Here is a 27,607-nt window from a genome sequence, read left to right on the forward strand (position 1 = left end):
TATTTATTTTTAATTTTCAGTCTTCCTACTCACATGAAAAAAGATGAAATACGTATGAATCTAAATGGAGGTCATTAATTAATTTTGTGTTGATTTTGTTGTTGCAGTAAATCAAAGTATCCTGCTGCACTACGGTAGTAAGACACCACTTTGCCTTGCTGGAGGAAACTGGGGACGTAGGATCTTAGCCAAATATTCAAAATGGTAATGCAAAGGTATCTCCTAACCTATACTGGAGTGGTGCTTGCTTTATACCTTCATCACCTCATCAGAGCCATTGAAGTCCCTCGGGATCGTAAGTGCACTGACTTATTTTCATACTTCCTTCATTCATAGCTCTAAGGAGTTGTGTGCTTTAATGGTTAGATAAATGTTCTGTGAAAACTGAGTGGCAGTTCTGTTTTATGTGTCCTTGAAAAAAGTCACTGAAGCTTTCAGAGTTGTTGTGTCAATTAAAGCACATAACTGTACTAGTAAAACTAGTAGCTGCAACATGACTCAGAAATTGTATTGAAGCTCTGCTCTTTATAGATAGGGAGGTAACATTATGAAAAGGTTGAGGACAAATTTACATGACCCAAAATTGATCAAAAGTTCACAGCAAATTCAAAATGCATCATAAGAACATAAGAAAAGCCCCACTGGATCAGGCCATAGGCCCATCTAGTCCAGCTTCCTGTATCTCACAGCGGCCCACCAAATGCCCCAGGGAGCACACCAGATAACAAGAGACCTCATCCTGGTGCCCTCCCTTGCATCTGGCATTCTGACATAACCCATTTCTAAAATCAGGAGGTTGCGCATACACTTCATGGCTTGTACCCCATAATGGATTTTTCCTCCAGAAACTTGTCCAATCCCCTTTTAAAGGCATCTAGGCTAGACGCCAGCACCACATCCTGTGGCAAGGAGTTCCACAGACCGACCACATGCTGAGTAAAGAAATATTTTCTTTTGTCTGTCCTAACCCGCCCAACACTCAATTTTAGTGGATGTCCCCTGGTTCAGGTATTATGTGAGAGTGTAAAGAGCATCTCCCTATCCACTCTGTCCATCCCCTGCATAATTTTGTATGACTCAATCATGTCCCCCCTCAGGCGTCTCTTTTCTAGGCTGAAGAGGCCCAAACGCTGTAGCCTTTCCTCATAAGGAAGGTGCCCCAGCCCCGTAATCATCTTAGTCGCTCTCTTTTGCGACTAAGTGATGTCTCTTTTGGACATCACTGATGTCCAGGTTGTCTGATTGCATCATTCAATGGTCAGTCAACGTTCCCTGTATTATCAGAATGGTAGTGTTTTCTGTTCAGCTTACTGTGGAGTGATAATTCTTCAGGCAGCATTGCACACTTTTGGGTACAGTTTTGATGACACGGATTACAATTTTGATCACTTGGATTGGGCCTTGTAATCCTGTATGTTGTTTTGTTCTATCAAATGTTAGACAACTGAATTCCTGCTACGTTTTATTTTTTTTCTATGGTGTGGTATGTGCTGCGATGGCTCCAGGCAGGACTTCCCCCACGAAGCTTGTGTGGAGCTTCCTTGGAGTCACTTGGCAATTATATCATCTCTGGCACCTCCACTGCCCAGCTGATTGGCAGTGAACTGCCTATTAGCTGGCAGCTGATGCAGCTGGTGATGAGTTGAGCAGCATGAAAGTGAGCACAGAGATGCCAGGCAAGAGCAGAGGTGGGGGGCAGGAGAGGGAGAGGAGGCAAAGAAGGAAGAGGCTGACTGGATCAAGATGAGGAAGGAAATGAGACAGAGGGAAGAGGAGTGAATGAGGAAAGGAAGGCAAGACAGAGGGACCAGAGAAGAGAATGGAGGTTGATGGGGGAATATGGCAGTGACTGGCCAGCCTTCAAAGGCCTTGAAAGGAGGCTGAACCTGTCTCTTTAGACCCCCAAAAGGGAGACCCCTGGAAGGGAGATGATGGGAGCGCCGTTGGACTGGCAGACCCTCCCAAATGGAACCAGAGGACTATGTGGCCAAAATACTTCACTTGGCCAGCCAGTCCTTATGGTTCCTCGTCCCTCCCTTCAGGCTTGTAGTGCCTCCACCTGAGCTTAAAGAGCTGTTTTATCTGCCTCTGCATTAAAAGACAGGTTGTTAGGAGACTCTTTGGCTGCCACAATTAGTTTGGCAAATAAATATAAATACTGTATATTATATTATATTATTATTATTATTATTATTTGGCAAACCCTGTCCTTCCCTCGTTCCCGCAAGATGCAGAACTCTGCTCTTGGAATGTGGGGGCGGAAGGGACACTTGTCACATATAACTAGCTAGCAGTCAAGAAAAATCTACATTGAAGCAAATTTCTGATAGGAATGTAAAGCCAATTGAATATGTGATGTTGTGGTACGTATTTGACTAAATTGGGTAAATCTGGGAACACTGAGGTCTTGCAGGGGAGTTACTTTTTGCTCTCATTTTGACTTAAGCATGATAACATCCTGCTATGCAGACAACCACTGGACCTGGTGATCTTAACTGTGGTGTGCCTATAATTTGTATTATCCTATTAAGTGGAGAGGATAGCAAGTCCTTGCAGATCTCTTGTTATCTGGTGCGCTTCCTGGGGCATTTGGTGGACTGCTGTGAGAGACAGGAAGCTGGACTAGATTGGGCCTATGGCCTGATCCAGTGGGTCTGTTCTTATGTTCTGATGACTTTTCTGCACTTGTTCAAGTGTACCTGTTCTTCCTCTTTGAGGAAGAAGAGGACTGGTGAGTTTCTCTTCTCTACTACTTGGCATAACAGTACAGACAACCAACATACAAGTGATATGTGCACTGGTTACCTGTATTCACCCATCTGTTTTCACTGGTCAAGTGGTCTTTGCATATATTTAGGGCCCAAACCTATGCGGCCCTGACACCACACGATACAGTGGTGCTGAAATGGTCGCTGCTGTATCTTGTGGGGCCAGAGCAGCAGCCAGAGGTCTCCTCGAAGTAGGGGAACTTTGGTTCCCTTACCCCATGTAGCCCCTCTGCAGTCTCTGTGGGTCTACTCAGATCTGTACCAGCTCAATCGCTGGTACAGATTTGAGAATCCTGTGTTGGGCTTTCAGCAGCAGGAGGCGTGATAGGATCTGGTGGCAGCCTCTACCACTGTCCCTGCCCCCCTCCTGGGCCTGAACTGCCCAGCAGGCTGTGTCTCCCCCCCCCCCAGAAACACCCCCTCCTCCCCTTCCCCATGCTCTGCCTCGGAGTGCGTCCCCGCTGCTCAGTGGGGGACTTACTGGTGCACTCAGATAACTTACTTGCCTTCCCCCTCTCCTCTGCTGCATTTGCAATGGGTGTTGTCAGGCAGTGTACTCACTTTGCATCATTTACTTCCAAGGTTCTAACTTGCAATGACTTGCCCTATCTTGCTTGCGAGGAAAGTAATTGAGGAAGGGAGGCTCACTGAATTTGTTTTGTCGTTAGTAAGGTTAGGGAAGTAGCCTCATCAGTCACCTTGGAATGATAATTCATAAAGTTTCCTAGAGTGCAATCCTATGCCTGCCTACTCAGAAGTAAGTCCTATTGTGGTCAATGAGATTTACTCCCAGGAAAGTGTGTATAGGACTGCAGCCCGAATTTCACTTATACGAGCAAGGAATAAATCAGATATTGGGAGGATTTAAGACTCATCAATTCCTGATAAAATTAAAGGTGCTTGATTCACTTTGCTCTCATCCCAGAAGAAAAATAACATAAACAGTAACTGGTTTTTAATCTAGTGGAAAAAGCTCAGGATTCTATACTCTGAGATAGTGACCTGTAATTGACCCAATACAGTTAACATGGACTTATTGCTGAAGTAGTTTGGAGCAGTCCTAACCTACTTTCTAGCACCGACATAAGCGCAATGCAGCTCCGAGATAAGGGACCAAGCATTCCCTTTCTTTGAGGAGGCCTCCGAGAGTGACATCCAACTGTAGGATGCAGCACATGTCCCATTGGCAGCGCTATGCCAGTGCTGGAACGTTGGTTAGGATTTGGGCCTAACACACTTAAGGGTGTGTGTGTGTGTGTGTGTGTGTGTGTGTGTGTGTGTGTGTGTGTGTGTATATATATATATATATATATATATATATATATATATATATATATTCCACTATAACTGTGAGAGCATAAAACTTAATTTTATTAAATGCCAGTATTTATTACTTTAAGTAGTGAATATGTAAGTCATCAGGGACTTTTGGAATGTTAAATGGAACTGTATGCTGTTGCACAATAACTATGCATACATGTTGCTTAATGCCCGTTTTAAGAATTTGCAATCTTCATGCACATTTACTTAAACTTAATAGAACTTATTTTTGAGTAGACCTTTGTAGGATTGTGCTGTTAGATGTGTAGTCCAGTCCTATTCCTGTTTATGCAGAAATCAGATCTGATGTGTTCAGCAGGGGCCTACTTCCATTTATGTATGCTTGCATAGGATTGCAGACTAGACTCCTCTCCTGCATAAAGTAATTTGTCTCAAACTGTGTGGTGCTGTATCTTACTAAGCTGCTTTTAATTACCACCAAAATATGGTTTCACTTTCACTAGATCTTCAGTAGTGCAAGCTGTCACTTTAAGGCACTTGCAGGGCTTGCTGTCTACCACTGATAATTACAAGTCTCAGCTATATGTGCTGTGTAGGCGATTGCCATGGAGACTGTATAGGAGATGATCCTTCATGGACAAGAGAGGCTCATTAACCATCTACTCAGGCCAATACTGTCATCAAGAAACAAATAGACTTCGACTCTGGAGGAAAAATATTACTAACTTATTATTGGAAAGGTGGCTTTCTAAACAATTTACAGTTTCTCTTCAACTGCACATTTTTGAAGGTTAGTTATTCATTGCGAGCCTTCTCTCACAATGTATTGTAGGACATATTAGAGATCAGGGTTGCAAAACTTCAATTAGCAGTCAGCCTTGGCCACTAATGCTGGGTTTTGTTGGTTACCCATACAAGGCTTTGGAATGAACCAATGACCAGATGGGATTAAATGCTTCAAGATAGTATTCATTCATCTTTTAACAGCAGCAAAAGTGACCCTCAGGTCACAATGGAAAAAGATAGATCCAGCTTCTGTTACAGATTTGTAGATAAGAATGTGGGACATGGTTTACATGATTGATGAGCAAAAAGAGTTGGGGGGGAGAAACACCAAGTCCAAACGAAAGGAAGAAAAGGAGGTGAAGCCTCAAGACAGGTGCTCGAAATGAAAAACATTTATTTCTGAATTCACATAAGGGCTAATGTGTACTCAAGAACAGATACTTTTTGGCTCTCAGCACCTATGTGAGGCTTTGCTTTCTTTCTTTTCCTTCATCATATGAAAGAGTAAATTTCAGGATGCTTTTCAGCCTTTTTCTGTACTCAGGACAATGTAATTTGGTGAAGAATAATTTGGTGAAGATAATTTCCTTGGGATATGATCTGGCTTCTCTGAAGAAATTAAGTCATTGATTGATTTTATTACTTGGTGGTGTTATTGCACTATTTTAATAATATTTTTGTTAAGTATTTGAAATACTTAAAAGATTCTGATATTTATAATATTTGCAATTGTACTAGGGGTTTTTAACAATTGCCCATTGCAGCACTTTATGTACAGTATGTATTCTTCCATCAAGTCAGAATGGCCACCATGGGGACCTTGAGCAATCTCCATCCAGGGATGGATCAGACCAAGACCTGTTTAGCCTCAGGAAGGCTGCTGTATCATTTCCTTTAAGGCCATGCTCTGAATGTAGGGTTTTGTTTTGTTCTTTTATGTTTAAGTGTTTGGAAGCCAGATATTTGCTCTTTTGGCCATTTAAAAAGTAAAAGGCGTGTATCCAAGTAGAGAAGGAAAAGAGGAGTGTTGGCCAGGTATATTGTACCCCCTTTTTGAACTACTGAACAAGGCCAGTGTGTCCCTCTTTTTTGCACAGAAGAGTCCTTGGCATAGCTATACCAGTGTCTAACCATACTGCTGATGCTGTCGTGAACAGAGCCATCCCTTGGGTACTGGGGTGGCCGCCCTGGGCCCCATGCTTTCATGACCGATATGTGGGGCTTGCACTGGTTGAGTTGCCATAGGCCCATCACCCTTTTAGGGAAGATTCTACGAATGATCTTGTTTGAGATAACTGTATGAGTGAGAATTGCTTTAGAAAGAAGTTGGCTTTAGTCACAGCTTCAAAAATGAAAGCAAAGTTTCAAAACTGATATGCACTTGTGTGCAAGTAAAGGATGTTCGGTCTTGGGGCTTCAATACGCATGTTGATTCAGGGTTGGTCATAAAACTGAGCTCACTGAAGTCTGGAGTTGAATGGAGACAAAAACCATTAAAAGCCCAATCCTATCCTCCTCTCTCCCTGCCAGTGCAGTTGAGCCAAAAAGTCACACTCTGAATCCAGCTTGGGGGGGTGGGGTGGGTGATGGTGGTGATCAGGAGGCTTCAGAGGGGAAAGGGGAATTATTTCCCCTTACCCCTCCATAAGTCTTGTGCTCCACAGTGGGTCTCCTCAGATCTGTCCCAGCTTTGTAGCAGGTGCAAATTTGAGGAGAAAAATGGGGCGGGGAGGCTTGAAAAAGAGGCGATAGGATCCGGCACATGCCATTGCCACTGGATCGCCTCCCCTCAGGTTCCCCAGCCCCTTGCTGCCTTGTTTCACCCCTCCATACCCGCCATTGCCTTACCTGGTCCAGCTGCCTTGACAGAAACCATTGACAAGATGCAGACCGTTGCCACCTCTTGTGACAGCCTTTTAATGACACTGTAGGGCTCTTCATAAATCCCCCCTCCAACACTGTATTCCTATACAGAATTGGACAGTAAGGAATTAAAATACTATGTGGATTTTGTTGAAAAGCAATCCCTTTGCCACTTTTTATCTATTACTAGACTTCATTATAGGGACACTGTGTGCACGACTCCACTTCATCAAGCACTCAGCTGATATGTGAGCCTCCTGAAATAAAAACAGGTGCATTGGAGCCCAACACAAGTGTTGTCTAAAAAAAAGAACTGCTTGTTGGAGGTTCCCCCCTCCTTTAAATGGAATAATGCATTATTTGGTCTTACCAAGTGTAATATGAGCTTTGGAAAAGTAAAAAGGCACACTTAGTACGTGTACTATTAGTGGGGGAACATTAAAGGTTGCTGTGCTTTTAAAATAACTTTGCATTTCTAAAGCCCCACTGTGGAGCTTAATTAGTACTTTACTGTTATCACAACACCCTGGTGGAGAAAGGAGGTGGGTAGGATTAGTTATTTGTTATTGGTTAGGAAGTTGCAATGGAGTTGTATGCAGTTTCTTACTTTTTAAAAATCTTTTGCTATGCTTAATGCTTGGGACATTAATACATTGCAAGTTTATACTTCAGCCCTCTCCCCAATTTTATCTTCACAAAAACTCTTTGAGGCAGGTTACTCTAAGAAATAGTGACTGGACCAGAGTGATAGTGCGTGTTGCTTGGCTAACTGGAATTTGAACCCTAGTTTCCCTGGTCTTCATCTTTGATTTATTTGTAATTTTGAAAGGGATAAACCTCTCTGAAAGCAGAGAACCTAGTAAGGACAATGGGGTAGTCCTCATTTGCCATACATAAGGACCAATTTGTAGGTACCTATGTCATAATCCATCTACTGCACCACTAGTCAAGGGAGGCCCAAAGCCATCCATCACCTGAAGCCAATCCCGCAAATTCTGCTGCCTGCTCCTCTACCCCTACAGATGCATGTGCGCTATGACAATCCCTTCAATGCACATCATGGCATGCACACCACCTAGCGCACACCATCCCCTCCAACAAGAAGCTACCTACCTCCTCCTGCACCTATACTGCCCTTTTTGAAAAGTGACTGAGGCAGGAGAATGCTGGGATCAGAACCTCCCCAGTCCCAACATTCTCTTTGCTGACCACTTTACAAGAAACCCTGATGGAGCTGCAGGAGGAGGTGATAAGCCAATCTTACGCTGTAGAGCAAAGAAACTCCATGGGGTTAAGCAGCCAGGTCAGGGGAGGTGATAAGAAGACATGTGGTACAAGCACCTCCAGTCAGCTCACTGTGTCCCTAGCCTGTCTCCTGAGGCAAGGAGTTCAGCCAGCTTCACAACAGGTGGGGGTTGTTTGGGGAAGGAACCTGGGCATTTGGGGGGGGGGGATGTGGACATACCAGCAAAATAGCTTGTGTAGGTTTGAGGAAATCCATTGGAGGCAGGTGCTTTATTTACCTCGCCTAGGCCATCTAATAATCCCCCCCCCCACAGCATGCAGCATGCCAGGGGCAGGACTGGGCCATAAATATCTTATTCCATCCCACTGGAAATAAAGTTTTCTTCTGGATTTTCATTAGTGGCTTTTGGAACTGAATATATTGGCAGCCTTTTGAGAGGACTTTTTTCTACCTTTTTTCTAAGGTAGAAATTCCTTGAGTTCTTTTCATCTTAATGGTCTTGCTGCATGTTGGTGTCTAACCATAGCCATAGCATCTTACTAATGAAGTTGCATAATATGGTGCCATCACTCCCTTCCCTTGTTGTTCCCTCATCCTCTTTTTTACTGTTCTCTTTTATTGTATTTTTTTGGTAAGGAACTTGTGTGTTTTCCCCCCTTTCTTTCTCTTTAAAAAAAACTTCAATAAAATATTAATAATAAAAATAAAGATGATTTGGCGGGTGTTATAAAGCAGTGTTGCTCATTATAGGAGCTTGTAAGGGGATAAGGTAGAAAAATGGGGATGCCAAATTAATGGAACAGGATCTAGCAAACATCTGCCTTGTCCAGCTGGGCCCATTTCAAAGGTTTTGCGTGTGTGTGTTTTGTTTTGTTTTTTGTGGGGAGGGGAAGAGAGACATCAGGCTCTGGGTTTTTTTTCCCTTCATACAAGCTGCTGGGGAATTGGATTTTTAATCTTCCTTTTGTTTAACCCAGAAAGTGCTCAGTCTCCCTTAGCCCTCTGGTGCCTGCCCATTGTTCACCACAGAGACTCGGCTAATTAATTCATCACTCCCATATTTGAACTTGAAAGGCTTCAGGTTTTACTAAGTTGAGCAGGTGGTGCATTAATAGCTACAGCTGCCCGGGGTTTATCATAAGTGTGCAAATTGTTGGTTCTCCAAGCAAATGAGTTCCCTTTTCCCTCTGACCTGTAGACCCCTCCCCCTTCCACAGGTCTTCCCTCCTGAACAGAGAACAGCATTTTCTACAGGTGCTGCAGGGTTAGAGCATTAGATGAAATCGCCACCAATGAGGCCAATTTGATCAATCTCTCCTTGATAACCTTGGCGAAGTAATTGTTAATATGCTAGGCCAAATTTCGGTATCATCTATAGCTGAGAATCTTCAGGAGGACTGATAGATATTTGCTGCTTGACAGAAACATTAAAATCAGGGTGGAGTATGAAAAATGCACCAATATGGGTGTCTCAAGATTGACTTGACTCCAGGACTCCTTCTATTCCTGTCTCACTTGCCCTTTTAGAATTTTGAAGGTGCCCACAAATATGTACATATATTGACCCTCTTTCTTTTTCCATCACCATGTAGACGTTTCTACACGTTTCTTTTTTACATAGGGCACAATCCTAACCCTTTATGTCAGTGCTTTCCAGCAGTGACATATGGGCAATGCAGCTCTGAGGTAAGGGAACAAACATTCCCTTCCTTTGAGGAGGCCTCCGTGAGTGACATCCAACTGCAGGATGCAGCACATGTCCCATTGGCACCGCTATGCCAGTGCTGGAAAGCACTGACAAAAGGGGTTAGGATTGCGACCATAACCTCTCAAATGCAGTGCTTTTTAAAGGATGGCAGTTTATGCTTCTAGGTCAGCAGTTTCCAAACTTCTGCAAGGGAATTGGGATTGCTCTAAGTCTTGATGGGTGCGAGGGGTGTGTGTCCTGATAACACTGCAGAGATTGCCATACTATGGGGACCCAAGGTCATTAAAACTTACTGGAGGGGGGATTGTGAAGCCTTGCAGAGGGTCCTGGAGACTCACTGGAGTCTGATTGGCAGTGAGTTCTGATTGGCAATCGGAGCTCATTTCCAGTTTGTGACTGGAGCTCCAATCACAAACCAGAAGTGAACTCCAGTTGCCAGTTGGAGCTCCGTGCAGCAGCAGGGAGGCTTGCAGGACCCTCTGGGAGGCTTCACAAATCACCCCCCCCCCGTATGTTTTAATAACTTGGGTCCCCTTGGCCTGTGATCACTACAGCACTGTTGAGGCGCCCATTCCTGGGCCACTTCCCTTAAGGGGGAATGGCTCACTTCTGGTTCCCCTGGTGGTTGTGACCCACCAGTTTGGGAACCGCTGTTCTGAGTAATCAAGTTTTGTATGTACACAGGTGAGTCAGTTGTTTAGTATTGCCAGATGTATTCATACCCACGTGTGAATATGCCGAGTATTTTTCCCCCCTACATGTGATGCCTCTCTTGCAATAGGAGAAATTATACATTTTTTTGGTCCAGTGAGTCATGTGAAGTGTTGTAAATATTTTAACTGCAAGTTTTTTATCAGGTATGTATGTTCAGTGCTTAAATAATTATTTTGTTGCAAGTCCAGTATAGATACTGTATGTGGGGATTATGCATTGAAAACCAAGATGGTGAAAGCTAGAGCTTGGATATATATTGGTATCAGTGCCATTACCAGGTTGCTGCACTGAGTCACCATGGTGCCTCTTGCTTTCCCCTGATGGTACATTGGCTACCCCTGCCATTGGTACTGAGGGTTCAGGGACCAAGTGGAGCATGTTATTGTCATGTACCCTCAGCCAGTATCCATCCTGGCCAACCCTGATACCATTTCAGAGTAGGTAGGGACATTACTTATTCTAACAATTTTGTACTTGTTTGCCAATAATCAAGCACTTCTGGCCAATAATTCTACCTGGGTTGGTCCATAAGATTCCGCTCCAGAGATATGGTGGTGTGGAGGGTGTATAGCGCTCATCCCCAGGTACAGCCATGGCATCCCTCTGGTGATTCCTGCTAGTGCATCAGTGTGAAAGCACTGAAATTGTGGAAATAGCTGCCAGGAGGATCCCACTCATTTCTCCGTGTGATTTGTAGATGATGTGCAGCTAAGGATGGCATGGAATGCATCACATGGAGGTATATGTGAATGAGTGCTCAGTGTGCAACCTTTCCCATACTTTAAGCTGCACTAAAAAGCTGACATAAGAGGAGGGCTTGAGGAAGTACCTACGTTCACACATTGCAAATATGTCTGATGGTTTGCCCCACATTAAGCAAAGGTGTGAGCAATTTGCTTTGTCAGTGTTGGGATAGTATTTCTAGCTCCTGTGATTTATATGGTCTTCTAATGAATTAACTATGTTTTTAATCATTATTTTATCTGATTCTTCCTCCAAGGAGTTCAGAGCAGTATTCCTAATACGTAGACTGCTGATATTAATAATTATTAAAATATGTTTTAGTTTAAACCCTTTTAGTTATGTTTTAGACTAATCCTCTCTTTCTTTTTTTAAAATTATGCTTACACCTTGGAACTAACAGCAAGTATTCAAGATATATGTAAGTCCCACTTCCTGCTTTGTTTTTCTACATTATCTGTGTCCATGTTTGAGAAAGAACTTAAGAAGTCCATACTTACTAGCAGGATTGTATGTTCAAAAAGAAGCCCAAAGCAGTTAGGGTGGCAAAATGAGCATTACTGGCATGGTTTGTGGCACTGGGAATTGAACTAGAGTTGTGGTTTTCAAACTCTCAGGGAGTTTGAGGACCGCAGTAAGTCCTTGCAGGGGAGGGGAGGGATGCAGTGGGAGCGGGTGGAAAGGATTGTGTCGCGAAGGGGGGCTGCAGGGACTGGGATGTACTCACCAGTCCCTGCAGCAGCCTGTCGGGAGTGCGGGGAGCCCTGTGCAAGTGTCTGCAGGGCTCCCCAGCCTTCTGAAAATGAAAGCGGAGCGATTGCTCTCCACTGCCAGTTTTACGGACGTGGAGTGTGATCGCTCCACTATCATTTTTCAAACGTCGGGAAACCTGCATACGCTTGAGCAGGGCTCCCTGCACCCCTCGTAGGCTGCTGCAGGGACTGGTGAGTACATCCCAGTCCATGCAGCCTCCCTTAGCCACGGCAGGGGCCAGGGCTGTCAGGCTGGGGTGTCGCAATGCCCATTTTGAATAGCTCTGAACTAGAGCCTTCAGAGAGGAAGGGTCTGAGTTTGTGCAATTTGAACATCAGAGCTAGGCTTACAGCCAGAGGTGACTTCTGCATCTTCTGTACATATGCTCACCAGAGTAGGAGAAGTGTTTTTAAATTATAGAGACATTTGATTCTTGCCAGATTGATCTTAAGATGGGTAACATGCAAACTGAATGACACCCTTTTGTGGGTCTATCTAATTATATGGGTAAGTTACTACCAGCACAGTCCTATTCATGTCTGCTCAGAATTCAGCCCCAATGTGTTCACTGAGACTTTCTTCCAGGTATGTATGTATAGAATTGCAACCCACCTGTCCTAGCTGTACAGATACTGCAGAGTCTTTTTTTAAAAGCTGCCAGGCGTTCTTACCTGAAGAGGGATTTTGTGTAACCTGAAAGCATACAAAGATACATTCAGGTGAATGGGATCCTGGAACAGAGCCCTGTATTGGCCCCCTGTGGTGCCCACATCTTGTTAGCTCATTGGACATGGTCACTGATACTGAAGGTTGAGGCATTCGATTGGCCCTGGTGGTCCTGATGATGAAAGATCAGAAGTTTGGTTTGTCTCAGACAAAGGAAGGGGATTGCTGCATTCAAGGGGAGGAGGAAGAGCGTGAGCCTGATGGTCCTTCAAGGCTTGTTAATTTGGTACCGTGGCTTGGTATTGCACCTGAAGCAGTCCGATGAGGTAGGGCACTTGCATGTGTCCTCTATAACAGGGGTGTCCAAACCCCGGCCCTGGGGCCACTTGCGGCCCTCGAAGACTCCCAGTGCGGCCCTCAGGGACTCCCCAGTCTCCAATGAGCCTCTGGCCCTCTGTAGACTTGCTGGAGCCCTCACCGGCCCAACGCAACTGCTCTCAGCGTGAGGGCGACTGTTTGACCTCTTGCATGAGCTGTGGGATGAGGGCTTCCTCCACTGTTTGCTGTTTCACATCTGTGATGCAGTAGCGGCAGCAAAGGAAAGGCCAGCGTTGCTTTGTGCAAGGCCTTTTATAGAGCTATTGCAAGACCTTCATTTATTCATATAAGTTCATCTTTAATATATTCATTTACATAAACTTAGGTAAATTTATTCAAATTTTAAATGTAAATTAATTATTTTTTCCCCCGGCCCCTGACACAGTGTCAGAGAGGTGATGTGGCCCTCTTGCCAAAAACTTTGGACACCCCTGCTCTATAAGAATCGAAACTTTCATTGGTTTGTAATAAAGAAAGTTGTATCAGTGCTTCATTATAGCATTTTTGGATACTATTTTATGTACTTTCTCCGATGCTTTGTGCACATGTGGAAAGTTTGTGGGAAGAGAAGTGCCTCAGTGGTAGACCACACTCTTTGCATATAAAGTATCCCGTCTCGAGCAGTTGATCTCTAGGAATTTCAGGTAAGACAGAGAATAATTCCTACCTGAAACACTGGTGTTGACAATAGTGACCAATAGGGAAATCAGCGTCTGACTCAGTAAAAGGCAGCTTCTTATGACTGGGTAAACATGAGAGAGTTTAAGTCTTCCTCTTACAGTCCATAACATTATTTTCTAGTCTATCGTACAAAATGTTTCTTGCTCGGCATACTCCTTTTGACATCTATATGCTTTGATACGTATGCTTTGATCTTGCCCATTCTCTGTGGCACATGTTTATTGTCAGATAGCATGTGCATTCAGTAGAAGTGCGTGATGACAGGTTGAGATGCCCTCTTAATTCTTGTCTGCATGTACAGTACATTTTCTGTGGCATTTTGTCATCCGTTTGTAGGTTTAAATTTGTAAATATTGCTGAATTACTGGGTGATTATCCCTAATCAAAGATCAAGCAGCTCAGATACATGGGACTGTGGAGGATTGGCATAGACAGTTGGTAGGTCTAGACAAAAAACACTTCTGGTGACACAAACTGGTCATGACAGCAAGTATGCCATGCATTGCTTTGCTATCTGTTGCCAATTTCCTGATATTGGCCACTTGAGGTTTAACTTTGCTGATATTTTCAAGATTGCCACTGTCATTGAAGTTGGTGTTGAATAAACCTGCCTGCTTGCAGAAAGAAAGTTGCAGATTCAACTCAAGCAGGCCATCGAAAAAGGGACATAGATTTCCTGTGGAGTAAATACAGGGATAGTGACACCAGATCAGATTTTAAGCCATACATTCAGTCCAAAGCTAATTTTCGATAACACATTGGAAGCTTTCTTTGTGCCTAGTAGTCTGAACATGGTCCAGCCGGTATATGTGTTTGGATTTTGCAGGAAGAGTGACATGTCTCTTGGAAGTAGAAAAAAAATACAGTAGTTTTCTAGAAAATACTGTGCCTTGTCTGATCTGGTAATTGATTAGATTTTGCAATGTCTCTGAAATGCCTCTGGTGTGAAAGTCAAAGTGGAGGAGGCCAAATCCATGTGTATGGGTGCAGGTATCCTCACAATTTGTAGTTTCATGAGCATATTAAGATGTGCTGCCTTCTCATTGTTTTGTACTTTGCTTTGCTTAGCCTCCAACAATACCAATATAGCAAGGAGTAGCCTGAATTTTCAGATCCCTGTCCTCAGCCTCATCTTCCACTTTGTCCTGATTTTAAAGAAGCAGCTGTTGTTTTCTTTCATGTGTGTGTAAAAATGCAGTAAGCATGTACTACAAAGGCTTCCGTTCAATAAAACTGAAGTCCAGGGAACAGGCATCACAAAGGAACTATATATGCTATATTTAAGCCTCTGTTTTGTTTTTGTGTTTTTTAAATTTTTTCTTTTGTTTTCTTATTCTTTACATTTTGGGCGATATTCAAAGCTGCAACTATGATCAAGTAACAACTATAAGCTGCCACTGAACCAGCAAAGAAATTAAAATAAAATCTATATTTTAATGCAATTGTTGATGCCCCTCCCCACACACTTCAGAACTCACCCCCCCCCCCAAATCTATTAAATGAAAATTTGAAGCTTTTGTTATTAGCTGGTTTTCCCATGTAACTGAGGCTAGGGGAAAAGCCAGACAGAGCTGCAGCTGAAGTTTGGTTGGATGAGGAGTGGAGGGTAGGAGAGGTTGTGCCTTCTCCTTCCCATTTATTGAGTCAAAAAAGACAAGAAAAAAGTGGCTTCTTCCTCTGTGCTTATAAGCAGTCTTTTGAAAAAGACATCTTGATTTGGTAAATTGTGCTGCTATTACAAGGAAAGTTGCCAGAGAGAACAACCAGCCCCTGAATTGTAAATATGTGGAGAAAGGGGAAGGCTGCAGTTACTCCGTAGTGCAGAGAAAACACTCTGCATGTGCTCAGAAGCACACTTTATGCTGATTTTTGCTTCAGACTTCTTTGCCATGGGTTCAGTGACTGATGTTGGATTAATCACTTTATTTTTGTACCTTGGTCTTCCTCGGCTATAAAATGAGACCAGTGTCCCCTAAATGTGGTGAAGGGGTGTGTGTGTGTAGTATATGTATTTGACTTGCATCATAGCGTGCAAATTTCACCACTCTTTTTTCCCAGCTGGAACCATGTGCTTGCATGTTGTTTAGTTCTTGCTTTCTGTTTGTGATATGCTTGAGTCTCATGTGTTGACCCACTAGGTTGCATGTTTGGGTTGACAGATTCTGCCACAGCCCCATCCACTCATGCATGGGAGTGTCTGTGAAATGTTCGCAGGTGTGACTTTGCCAAGAGGGTAGAAACTTGCTGGTGTCAGTTCAACAAACTATCTTAGATATGTATTCCAAGCAAGACAACAGCTTGTCCCATAGTGGTCATCAGGGCTGGCCCAAGACCTTCTGATGCTTGAGGTGGCATGCCAAATGCTGTCCCTTACCTGATGATGTGCCTTCCTCTGCCCTTCCCACTCTCCAATGCTCTAGCTTAGCTGCCCCTTTGCTCTAGCTTTTCCAATCCAAAGAATGGAAAGAGCAAGAGGAGCAGTGGAGGTACGGTCAGCTAGAGATGGATGCCCCACATCAATCTGCTACCTGAGGCAACAGCTTCAGTTGGCTTTATGAATGGGCCAACCCTGGTGGTCACCCTCACTTCAGCCTCTCCTTGGGCACAATCCACAAAGGAAAGTTCTCCTTTGTAACGCTCGCATTAACTTCAATGGTGCCTTGCCAGTGAATTTCGCTCTTTGTCTCCTGCAAGATTGATGGCCCAATCTTATGGGCATGCTGCACTGCTGGAATGAGTGTTCTGGCAGTGCAGCATGCTTTATGGGTGTTTCAAACAGCAGCATGTCATTTTGCACTGCCAGGCTGTTGCTGTGAGTGGCTGCGGCTGTCTTCCAGTGGCTTCCCAATGAGTTTCAGGGCTATTGCGGGCAGTGGGTGGAATGGGGCAGGGAGGAGAGTGGAACAGGGTGGAAACCAGGGCAAGGAGAAGGGTGCATTAGTGTCAGGAAGGGCGTGGTGTTGGTGGTAGCAGCACCTCTGATACCTTATCTGCTTCCCAGGCTCACTTGAACTTGCACCAGCTAAATTGCTCTTGCAGGTCTGAGCAAAAACATTCAGAAAGTGGAGGCTTATCCTTGAGAAAGGGAACAAATGTTTCCTTACCTGAAGGAGGCCTCCGAGACTACCCCCTGCAGGATGTAGCCTGTACACAGGTGGCCTGGCTGCATCAGCAGGAGGCTTTTGATAGGACTGGGATGTGAGACAAATACAGAACATAAAAGAACTGGTGATGTGCTGTAAGACAGCAGCATTGAATTGCTCAAGACTGGAGTTCAAATCACCAGAGATCAGAGCAGCAGATGGACTCAGAACATTTCAGTTAGTCTTTACAACCAAATGTCTCGACCCACAGGTCTTCTTCAGTGTCCAAAGACTATAATACCTATTTGAGTTGATCCAAGTCCATTGTCCTCTGTGGTGATCTGCAATGTCATTGGTTATGTATGTTTAATTGCTTTACTAAAATCACATGAAGAATTATAAGCCATTTCTAGTATTGTATGTAATTGTCTAGTATTGTATGTATTGTATGTAATTGTATGTACATTGTTGCTGGTTTGATAATACTTTTTGCTGCCTACTTTCAATAAATGTTAAAAACATTTGGAAAAAAAACTTGGTTCGTTACTTTGATCTTCATAACAGTATTGCTTATTGGTTATGGTTAAGAGTATCTGATCCAACTGATGACAAATGTGATTTCTTCTTTCCCTTCCCTTTTTCATACATGCTTTGTCTGCCCCCTCCTGTATATCTTTACAGTGCCTCAACCCCCCACTATTACAAAGCAGTCTGTGAAAAATTATATTGTAGATCCAAGGGACAACATATTTATTGAGTGTGAAGCAAAAGGCAACCCAGTTCCCACGTGAGTGCAATTTTTACTTATTTACTATACCTGAATTCCATATTTTCACTGTAGAGTTTAGAGTGATGGGGCTCCGAAGGAGTTTGCCATCTGGGTGGTAGCTATGCCCAGATATTATGAATCAATGTACCAAACACTGCAGGGAGTCTGTTCTGGACTATTAGAAATGCACTATTTCTTAAACATGCAATAAGTGGGGTTTTTTTTTGCCTAAATAACACAACTGTCAAATTGAGTCAAAAAGTTTGGATGCCCATCAAGTGTCCACCTTTCTGGATGCCCTGATTAAATTCCTGCTGGAGTAAACATTGAGGAGTCTGTACCATGATGGTTCTAACTCTTGCAGCTGAATGACTTGCAAAAGGCTATTGTGGTATGACTAGCATATGCCATATCATTAAGGATATAGTAATTGCTTTTGGCTTGCCCTGAAAATTAATTTTTTGAGTGTTGAAGTGTATTAGGGGGTGTGTGGGAGTTAGTGGGGGGGGGGCTGGGGGGAGCTCTGAAGCAGATGCCTCATTCATTTCCTCTGATATGTCCCTATGCCAGAGTCAAAATGGGTAGACTATTCTGCCACCACAAGGAGAAAGTCAGACGGGGGGAGGGGTTGTAGAAAGAGACTATCCTTGAACACATTCCTCCCAGTTATGTGAAAAATTCCCCCCAAATATATCCAGTGGCATGTAGTCAAGGCTCAGGGAAGACTTGGGCACGTTTTTGAGCTTAACCAACCACAGGCAGGTAAAGAGTTAAATCATCAAAAGAGACTATTTAAGATAAAAGTGGGTTGGATAATGGCTTGGACTTTGACAGTCCAGGTGCAAATCTTAGCAAAAATGCAAGCAAGCAATTATAGGCAAACTCAAAAGCAAATAATTTTCTAATACATTCTATATCTCACAGTTCCGTAGCTTTATTTACTTCGGCATTGTCATTTGCCCATCCAACTGGATGTTTTTATGACCTCCTTGAGCAGTTGTGGGATTGCGGTGATGCTGATGGAGCAGTGCGGCTTGTGGGAGCATAGTCTGTTTGATTGGGTGGTCCCAGGACATCTGGAAAAGACATCAGCCCTGTTTGCCTCAGAGTTGGCCACAGTTGGAAGCAGCTGGTTGGGGAAGCTAACTGGGAGGGAGTGGAACTGGGAGAGGTCAGAATGTTAAAGGCAGCTTGGGAGAGAATGAGGGGAAGGGCATAAACCATAGAGTAGGGACTCTATATAAAAGGACTCCAGCAGTTTCCCCAGTGAGGTCAATTAGGGGTCCAAAGGATCAAGAGACTCAGACACTTACATATCTTCTAGTGAATGTCATAAACCCCCTGCCCTGCAATGGACAACTGTGTGTGTGCTCTTGGAGTATGATGGATCCAAACTTGCTGTTCCCCAGTCCCTTTGATGTGGAGCTATCCCCTTGTCAGGAAGTGGGGGCTGGGGAGGGCACCTACAGAGCTATTGTCAATATTTGATATGAACACTCAGAAAACCCAATTTCCTAGCACTCTCCCTTTGTTGTCAATTCCTCCCCATCTTCCCTAAACCTTACCACAGTATATCCATTTTTAGCAAGGGGGGGAAAAAAAGCCTTAGTTTGAGGTAATGGGTAGCAGAGGGTGCTTTTTCAGAGACAAGAGACCCTACAATGCTCTCCTTAACTGAGCATTACACTCACAATGTTATTTCCTGTCAGGGTTCATGGGGCTTATGGTCATAATAAGAACATAAGAAGAGCCCTGCTGGATAAGGCCAAAGGCTCATCTAGTCCAGCTTCCTGTATCTCACAATGGCCCACCAGATGCCTCAGGGAGCACACAAGACAACAAGACCTGCATCCTGGTGCCCTCCCCTGCAACTGGTATTCTGAGGTAGCCTACTTCTACCTCAAGGCCAGTCCTCGACTCCTGCAGGAACTGTGTCAAAGGGAGCCTTCCACTCCCTGTCTTCCTCAGTAAGGCTTCCCCCTGGACCAGTTGTGAGGGCAGAGAGGGCCAGGGAGTGGTGGAGACAGGGGTGAGCCCCTTTTAAGGTCTACCCCAACACAAAGGGGGCTGGACCTAATTAAAAAATGTGGTCAGCCTAGTCAAACATATGGGGGTTGATCTTTCAAGTCCTCCTCTTCCAGCATTTTGTTTTTCCAGCATAAGATGTTTTTCCCAGTACAGTCAGTGTAAAATTTGGACCCGTTGCTGTCTTTAGCTCTGATCCTGCAAGCGATAACATTCTAAGTAGGCTGCTGTATTCACATTATACTTCTCTCAGAATGCAGGATGGGCAACCTAACCTTGCTAATGCATGGAGAGTTAATGGATTACCAAATGATACCTAAATTATATGGCAGAGGATGAAGTTTTGTCTGTGCAGAGAATTCCATAGTTATCTCTGGTGCAACTGTATTTGCAGATTTTCATGGACACGAAATGGGAAATTCTTCAATGTTGCAAAAGACCCAAGAGTAAGCATGAGGCATTGGTCAGGCACCCTGGTTGTTGACTTCCGCAGTGGCGGGAGGCCAGAAGAGTATGAGGGGGAATATCAGTGTTTTGCTCGGAATGACTTGGGGACAGCCCTCTCCAATAAAATCTTTCTGCAGGTTTCAAGTAAGTATGACAAGGTTTGTAATCTTATGGTTTATAATCTTATAGGCAGCATCATTTATTGTGCTAAAGCTTTCGCACTTGCTAGTTTGAGGTTTACTAAGATCTTGAGTTAGTACCTACTTGGAGATGCAAGAAAATGCTATTAATTTTGAAAGCTTGTGTATTGTTGACAAACAAGCAGCGGTAACTGTCTAACAACAACAACAAAAACTCACATATTTTTGTCTTCATTCTATTTCTGTAGTTTGTTCTTTGGCAGGCTGATGTTGCTGCCCCACTGCAACTGATCATTTCCAGTGTTACACAGAAGTTGGGACTCATTGCTCAAGAATATTCTTACTATTTTGCTTTGTGTTTTACTTCTGTTATGTAGCCGTTTTTCAGGGGAACCATGGATGAGATTCCAAGAGGAACTTCCTACTGCATACCAAGGGGACTGGGCATTTTATCTTCAGAGTTCAGCAATTTTGTTCTCATAATTGAATGTTCTCATAATTGAAAACAGTGAGATTTGAAAAATAAAATAGAAAGCAATTCTGCCATTCTTCTAAGAAAGCCAAAACCAGATTTAAGAAAAGTTTTGAACTGAAAATGACATTTATATTACACTTGGGGTCATGGTTGACTCTGACTTTGCCGCAGATGTATGTTAATAGTAGAAGATATATGTTAATAGTGGAAGAAACTAACATCCCAATCAAACATCCAGCGGATGCACCGGGTGCAGCAGTGCCAAAATGGCTACTGTGCATCCATTGGGACTGCCAGGGCTGCTGGAGTCTCCTCGGGAAAGGGAACTTTCATCCCCTTCCCCCAGGGAAAGCCCCAGGCCTCATAATGGGGCTTCTCAAAAGAGCCGGCGCAGACTTGAGAGCCTCCATGTCAGGCTTTGCAGCCTGACACAGAGGATAGGATACGGTACCACCCCCTTCCCAGACTGGTTCCTCCCTCCTGCCCCTGCCTTCCGCCCTCTCCCCACCTCCCCTTTCCATGAAAATACTCACCACCGGCCGGCGCTACAAGAGCACCATCCATCTGTCCACGCAGCACTAAGGCTCAGAGCCCACTGGCACTGGCCCAGCACCACGAGCCCCTCCTCTCTGGGTGCCGTGGATGTGCCTTACAGCACGTTTGTGACATGCAGCACTGGTGCTTTAGCTCAGTGTCAGCCCTAGGCACAGTTAGGATTGGGTTTAAAAACTGGACTAGATGGACTGCAGGACAGAACGATAGAAAAACGAAGAGTGGGACAGTGGGACAAAATTTTTGTCTTGACAGATGGGGCAGAATGTTGAATAATTGTGCGGTTATAAAATCAAAAAATGGTACTGGCTGAGAATATGTCTAATTCCAGGCTGATAGATTAATTTACAAGTAAGCCACAAAAATATTTAAAAAGTGGAGTTGAGGGATTTCAGAAGTGGTTCCTGACCTAGCAAATTGATGATATCTGTACATATTACCTGTTCTCAGCTTTTGTGTTTTTTTAATGCCTGAATACTTATCAGTGGAGTACATACTCCCTAATATACTGTACAGTACATTTCAGAACTACTCATGAGAAAGAAGACTACCGCTGTCCTAATTTAACAGTGATTTCACCTAATAGAGGATATTCAGCCTTTTAACGTGAAGACTCCTGCACTTTTTAAGAGTTGCATATCAAGGAGAAATTTCCGCAAAAATGACTTGATGAATGACAATACTGGAAAGGCTTTTAAACTACCCTTACTGACAGCTGGATCAGGGGTTTAGACTACAGCTGCCAGAGGCTGTGGATGGGGAGAAGGGAAGGAAGGATGGGGGAGGAGTTAAGGTAAAGAGGAAGCTTAGGAATGATATAGAGCCAAATAAAGCACCCAAGTTGTAATTTCTCGTGCAACTTTTTTTAATTCCAGAGTCTCCCTTGTGGCCAAAGGAAAACTTGGACATTCAAGAGGTTCATGAAGGTGCTCAGCTTATCTTGGCATGCAATCCCCCTCCTGGACTGCCGCCTCCTGCTATCTTCTGGATGAGCAGCTGTAAGTTTGCATTCTGGTTAGCTGGTTTAGAACTGTACTTGAAAATGAGGAGGACCCCCTAACCAAACATGGATTTGAGCTGATCTTTGTAGGTATGCTTGTTCCCTAGTTTGTATTGGTCATTCATGGGACACCTGACTTGCAACATAAACTGTTCTGTCTGCAAAGGAGTAATGTAGCTACCTTTCCACTCTCACCACTGAAATGAGAACTGCAGAATGAGAGTGTAAGATGAGATTTGTCAGATGTGTCCTTCCTGTTGCTTTAAGCCCACAGCAGTACCCTCACTTTACAATGGTAATCCGTTCCAGAGGCATTGCATTGTAAAAATATTGTAACGTGAACCCAATGACACTGCCTGTTGGTAATTTGTTCTAAGACCTAAGAAATTGAAGTCTCTGCTGCAAAACTAGGCCATTTCTCTCTCTAAAAGGTGATTTTAAAGTTGCCTACTACATTCTTTAGGAGCCAGGGTTATCCATTTACAAAATGTTGTTATTGTAAAGCACAAATTACAAGGCTGTATCCTTCCCTCAATACACCCAGCCACAGTGTTAAAAACACTGCTACCAACTGAGAAGCTACCTAGAAAGCTTGCGTTTACTTCAGCTATTTCCTTCCCCACACGCACAACCATGATGTTAAAAATGCTGCTATTGGCTGAGATGCTACCAAACAATTTCATTCATGTCACTGATTGGCTTATCTATCAACCACAAGGTCCTGTTGAAGGCAGTTGTGAGCCTATTGTAAAGTGAATAACTTTTTGTATAGTGAACCTTGTTCTACAATGGAGAGTCTATTATAAAGTGATTTGATTGTGAAGTGAACCCATTATGAAGCAGAGCTCTACTGTAATTGTATTGACTAGCTTGGGCTTCTCAAGTGTGTCTTGAATTTAGTGCATCTCCCCAGTGCCTGCTGGAATGAGTCAATATGTGCCCTTTTCCAGGTTCTGTGCTAGTGGACATACCAGTAGATTCAATGCGGAGACACAAGGCAGCGAATTCCAACAAAGGTTATTGTTCTCTCTTACAGCCATGGAGTCAATCCACCAAGACAAGCGTGTCTCCCAAGGCCAGAATGGTGACTTGTATTTCTCCAATGTCATGCAGGAGGATGCCTTGACTGACTACAGCTGTAATGCTCGTTTTGCCTTCACCCACACCATCCAGCAGAAAAATCCTTACACCCTCAGGGTCCTGACCAGTAAGTATTTACTTTGACCTGCTGGATTGGAACTTCCCCACCAAGTTCTGTTCCTTACCATTCTGCACTGGCAATGTTTAGAGAAACCATCTCCTTACAAACATTGAAGCATCAAACATTGAAACATTTATTTTGGTGTTCCCTCAGTAATGCTTCTTCTCACTCCATGTTTAGAAAGACTAGGATGTATATATGTTGTTTATCACATTGGTGTTCTGCCCTCCCTCCAAGGAGATCAGGGAAATTTATATGGTGATCTCCTATTCCAAATGTGTTAATCAGACCACTCTGCCAGTTGGAAAAGGTGGTGTTTTAATTATCAGTGAGGGGGAAAATGTTCAGAGACATGCCCACCTGATATTTCTACAGAACAGGTTCTGTGCCCAAAACAGTGGCAAATTTCCGTATCTCTGCCATTTTTAAACACAATGATACCCTGTTGGTATCTTTACAATCTGTGCCAGCACTTCTATGGGATTGTCACTTAACCACCTGAATATCTGTGATGGAAATGTTGGGGTATCAACTTTAGGAATAAAATATACCAGGGTGTTCTCATGACCTGTTGCATTTTGAACCTTACACCTGTCTGCAGATAAAAATTTTACTTCTGGGATCCCTGGCACTTTCAAAACGTCATTTTGCTATAGTGCTAGTGGTTTGTGTTATAGAAGTGGTGGATCAGTTCAGAACTCTCAACACAGCCTGTTAGCTGAGGGCTTCTTTTAAAAAGTCAAAAAATTATATTCTTTCTCGTGAGCAAGTAGAAACCTGTTTCCAGCATTTCTCCCATTTTTCTCCTTTTTCTGTCTTTGCATTTTAACTAGAGGAAAAGTGTGTGTTTTGTAGCATGCATACTTTTGTATTGAACTGGGCTATGGTAATCGCATGCATAACTAGTCCTGACCCACTGCTTTGTGCTGAAAGTACTGTGTACTAGTTCTAGTAGTATGAGTAGTACTTGGGGCATTTCTGGGTCACCAGTGATGTCACTGACACTTTCTTGAGGCAAGGGACATTGGGCATATCTGAAGATGTCAGTAGGAGCCTCTTTTGAAGGATGCTTCATATATGTTTATCCCCCCCTTACCCTTCCTTTCATCATGAAACTCAAGGTAGCATACAAGAGGATTCCCAGTCAGTTATCCTTCCAGGCACTGAACAGGTTGCTCATCATGTAACCACAGACTATGCCCTGTGGACCATATTTTTGCACCTGCCTTCCACAAGTTGCAGGTGCAAGAAAAGAGCAATTCTTCTGATCATATTCTTATTTATTGCTCCTGCAAGTACATGCCCGTTGCCTCCAAGCAAGTGGGGCCAAAGCCAGTACCAGTTCCCCAACAATTTGCAGCTTGTTTCCCTCTTTGCCCCAATTCTCATTGCAGCTTGTATAGGTAGGTGAATAGCTTTTGAGATCATGCTTCTTTCTGTTTTAAGAATATCTGAATTATTTAGGATATTGAATGTCACGTGGGGTGAGGGGGGTGGGGAGGAAAAACAGAAGTCCTTGAAAACACAGCAAGTATTGTGTGCTGTTCCCACTGTTAACCCAAGAAGCATGCAGAAAAGGTCTGAATTATTGATACAGTAAGCAACGGTTTAGCTTTGCATCTCCCAGCAATATCCTTGGGAAGAACAAAGCAATTGCAGACAGAGCAGAAGCAACTGCAATTGCACCTTATTCCTACTTGTAGATGACCTCAGTTTCAACTCAGAAAAGAGCATCTTCTCTAGGGATGGAGTGGGAGCAAAATTAGGATCCGCTCTTACTGAGAAAGTTTTCTCAAGAAGCAAGTGGAGGCTAGATATGTGCAGGCTACAAACTACAGGACTTCTTAATTCCCTGCTGACTGTCACATCTAAGAACATAAGCAGAGCCCCACTGGATCAGGCCATAGGCCAATCTAGTCCAGCTTCCAGTATCTCACAGTGGCCCACCAGATGCCCCAGGGTGCACACAAGACACCTGCATCCTGGTTCACTCCCTCCCATTTGGCAGCGCCCTTCTTCACATCTGTTTGCTGCTTCAACACTTGTAGTTTCTTTGCAGTCCTTCTTGTTTGGCCTTCCTCTGAAATGGATGTATGCTGGAAGGGCAAAGGGTAGAGATGGCAGGTTACTAGTTCCTAGCACTGAGAATACCTTCTTGGAATGAAGACTGGATGATGGTGGAGCACACTTCAATGTCATTTATAGTGTGAGTGACAAGAATCTTGGACCCACCCTAGACTGTATTCTTAAATGTTACAGTCTAGAGATCATAGGGAAGCAGATTATTATAAGCTCCAGGTTACAGGAATAGCTACTTCAGATGACAGTGCAACACTAAATCCAGTAGAATCCAAATCACTTACACTGAATACCACAACATACAAAAATAATAAAGGAGGAAATCTACTATCAAAGTTCAAGAAGAAAGAAGCTTGTGTTACCCTGACAAGGATTCTATAGGTCTCCTTTGTTTCCAGAAAGAAAATTTAGAATTGGTTGGTTCAGGAAACAGTCACCCAATAGAATCTAATAGAATGAAAAATATACTGAATCACAATATACACTTTCAATGCTTCATGTCATTTGCCATCACTGCAGTCAACTGGTACTAATCAAACCAAATGTTAGTGCCAGACATTTTCTGCTGTTTGCAAGCAGCAGAAGGCCAAACATTCAGGGCCAAACTGCAGGTTATACTAAACAGGTCATTGGCCCTGATGCTCTTACTCTTCCTTACTGACTATGGCCCAAATCCTAACCAACTTTCTAGTACTGGCATAGCTGTACCAGTGGGGCGTGTGCTGCATCCTGCATTTGGATGGCAGTCATGGAGGTCTCCTGAAGGTAAGGGAATGTTCGTTTATCTCGGAGCTGCATTGCCCTTATGTCGGTGCTGGAAAGTGGGTTAGGAGTGTCCTATGTTGGAGAGGTGGAAGGGATCCGAACTGGGACCAGTGCTAATGCAACTGCCAGTGGGGTGAATGCTGCATCCTGTGGGGGTGGGGGGGCAGCCACAGAGACCTCCTCAAGGTAAGGGAACATTTGTTCCTTTTCTTCAGGGTTGCACTGTGATTGCATCGGCCCTGGAAAATTGGACAGGATTGGGCCCTAAATTTCTGTTGAAATTAGGGCATAAGGCTTCAATCTCTTTTTTTTCTTTTGAATTGTGTTCTTCTCAAGCTTGAGTATAAGTAGCACATTTTTACCTCAGTTGTTTTTGAGGTTGCAGACTCTTGACACTTTTGTGATCTCTCCCTTTATAGCTGACCGAACTGTGAGGCATGCAGTTCATTTGACTTGGATGCTGATTGGCAGGCAGCTGGACAGCTCCACTTCCTGCACACTCCTAGAGTAGAAATGTGTTTTGTGGGGAAATAGCACTATGAAATGAATATGGAACCTGGGAAAGGGAGGGGGGTTAGATGGTTGGGAAAATAGAGGGGGCTTCTCTGCAGCAATAGTGACATGGCTCAAATGGTGGGTACTGCTGTTTCATATGCTATTGTAAAAGTGCAGTTAAAATCTCTGGGATAAGGGCCTCTGCCTTGAACTGCCAGTACTCCCAATCAATACCACTCTGTCTCTCTGGTGATCATTTGGTTATTTATTAAATGTCTCATGTATATAGTAGAACTTTCACATTTATATCTTCTTTTTTCCTTTCCCCCTCCTTCCAAGAGTGGTACTTTCCTTCTTATCTTTTGTTCAAGTCAGCTGCGACAGCTGCATTTGCATATTTTGTCCTCGCTCAGGCAAGGGAGGAATTAAGAAAGCATGTTACAGCCTTGATGCAACTGATCTCTAATGAAGCCCAATTAAATAACCATTTCTCCCCAATGTTGCATATATGCAACAGGGACCAAATGTGTACACCTGTGGGCTGAGCAAAAATGGGTTAAAAGGTTGAACTTTCTAACTTGGCAATCCTGTTTACATTTTCTTGGAGTTAAATCTCATTGAATACAATAAGACTTGCTTCTGAGTAAACATTCAACAGTAAACATTCAAGTTTACTCAGTTTATGCAGTAAAAGCACATTTAAGATATAAGCAAAAGCATAGGTATAAACCCTTCTCTAAAACTGAAACTGTAGGTATCAAACTATTTGTTTAAAGGCATAACAAAACTTTTGAAGCCAGTGTTGATCTAAGTGGAGAGAATGCTGTATAGCACTTGCTTTGTACTTTGCGTGAACAGGACTGAAAAGTGCCAGGGGAGGAAGTAAGGAATGGGAATGTGTATAATCACCTTCAGTATCCCCCTTAGTGCCATCAGGTGCCTACTAGATATTCTGGAAAAGTTTGCTAAGAATCTTCCCTGACTCATGGGG

The 27,607-nt window shown here is 43.6% G+C and overlaps 1 protein-coding gene across 1 annotated transcript in view; it reads left to right on the forward strand.

Moving 5' to 3' along the window:
* The first annotated feature begins 201 nt into the window (after positions 1-201).
* NFASC (neurofascin) overlaps positions 202-27,607 on the forward strand; it is a 123,657-nt gene continuing 96,251 nt past the window's right edge. The window contains exons 1-6 of the mRNA XM_066625250.1: positions 202-295; positions 11,511-11,528; positions 17,350-17,455; positions 19,857-20,053; positions 21,952-22,074; positions 23,113-23,283. Coding sequence (XP_066481347.1) covers positions 202-295; positions 11,511-11,528; positions 17,350-17,455; positions 19,857-20,053; positions 21,952-22,074; positions 23,113-23,283 — 709 coding nt within the window. The remainder of the gene's footprint in view (positions 296-11,510; positions 11,529-17,349; positions 17,456-19,856; positions 20,054-21,951; positions 22,075-23,112; positions 23,284-27,607) is intronic.

The sequence above is a fragment of the Tiliqua scincoides genome, chromosome 4 (genome assembly GCF_035046505.1).
Source record: "Tiliqua scincoides isolate rTilSci1 chromosome 4, rTilSci1.hap2, whole genome shotgun sequence".
Taxonomy (NCBI): domain Eukaryota; kingdom Metazoa; phylum Chordata; class Lepidosauria; order Squamata; family Scincidae; genus Tiliqua; species Tiliqua scincoides.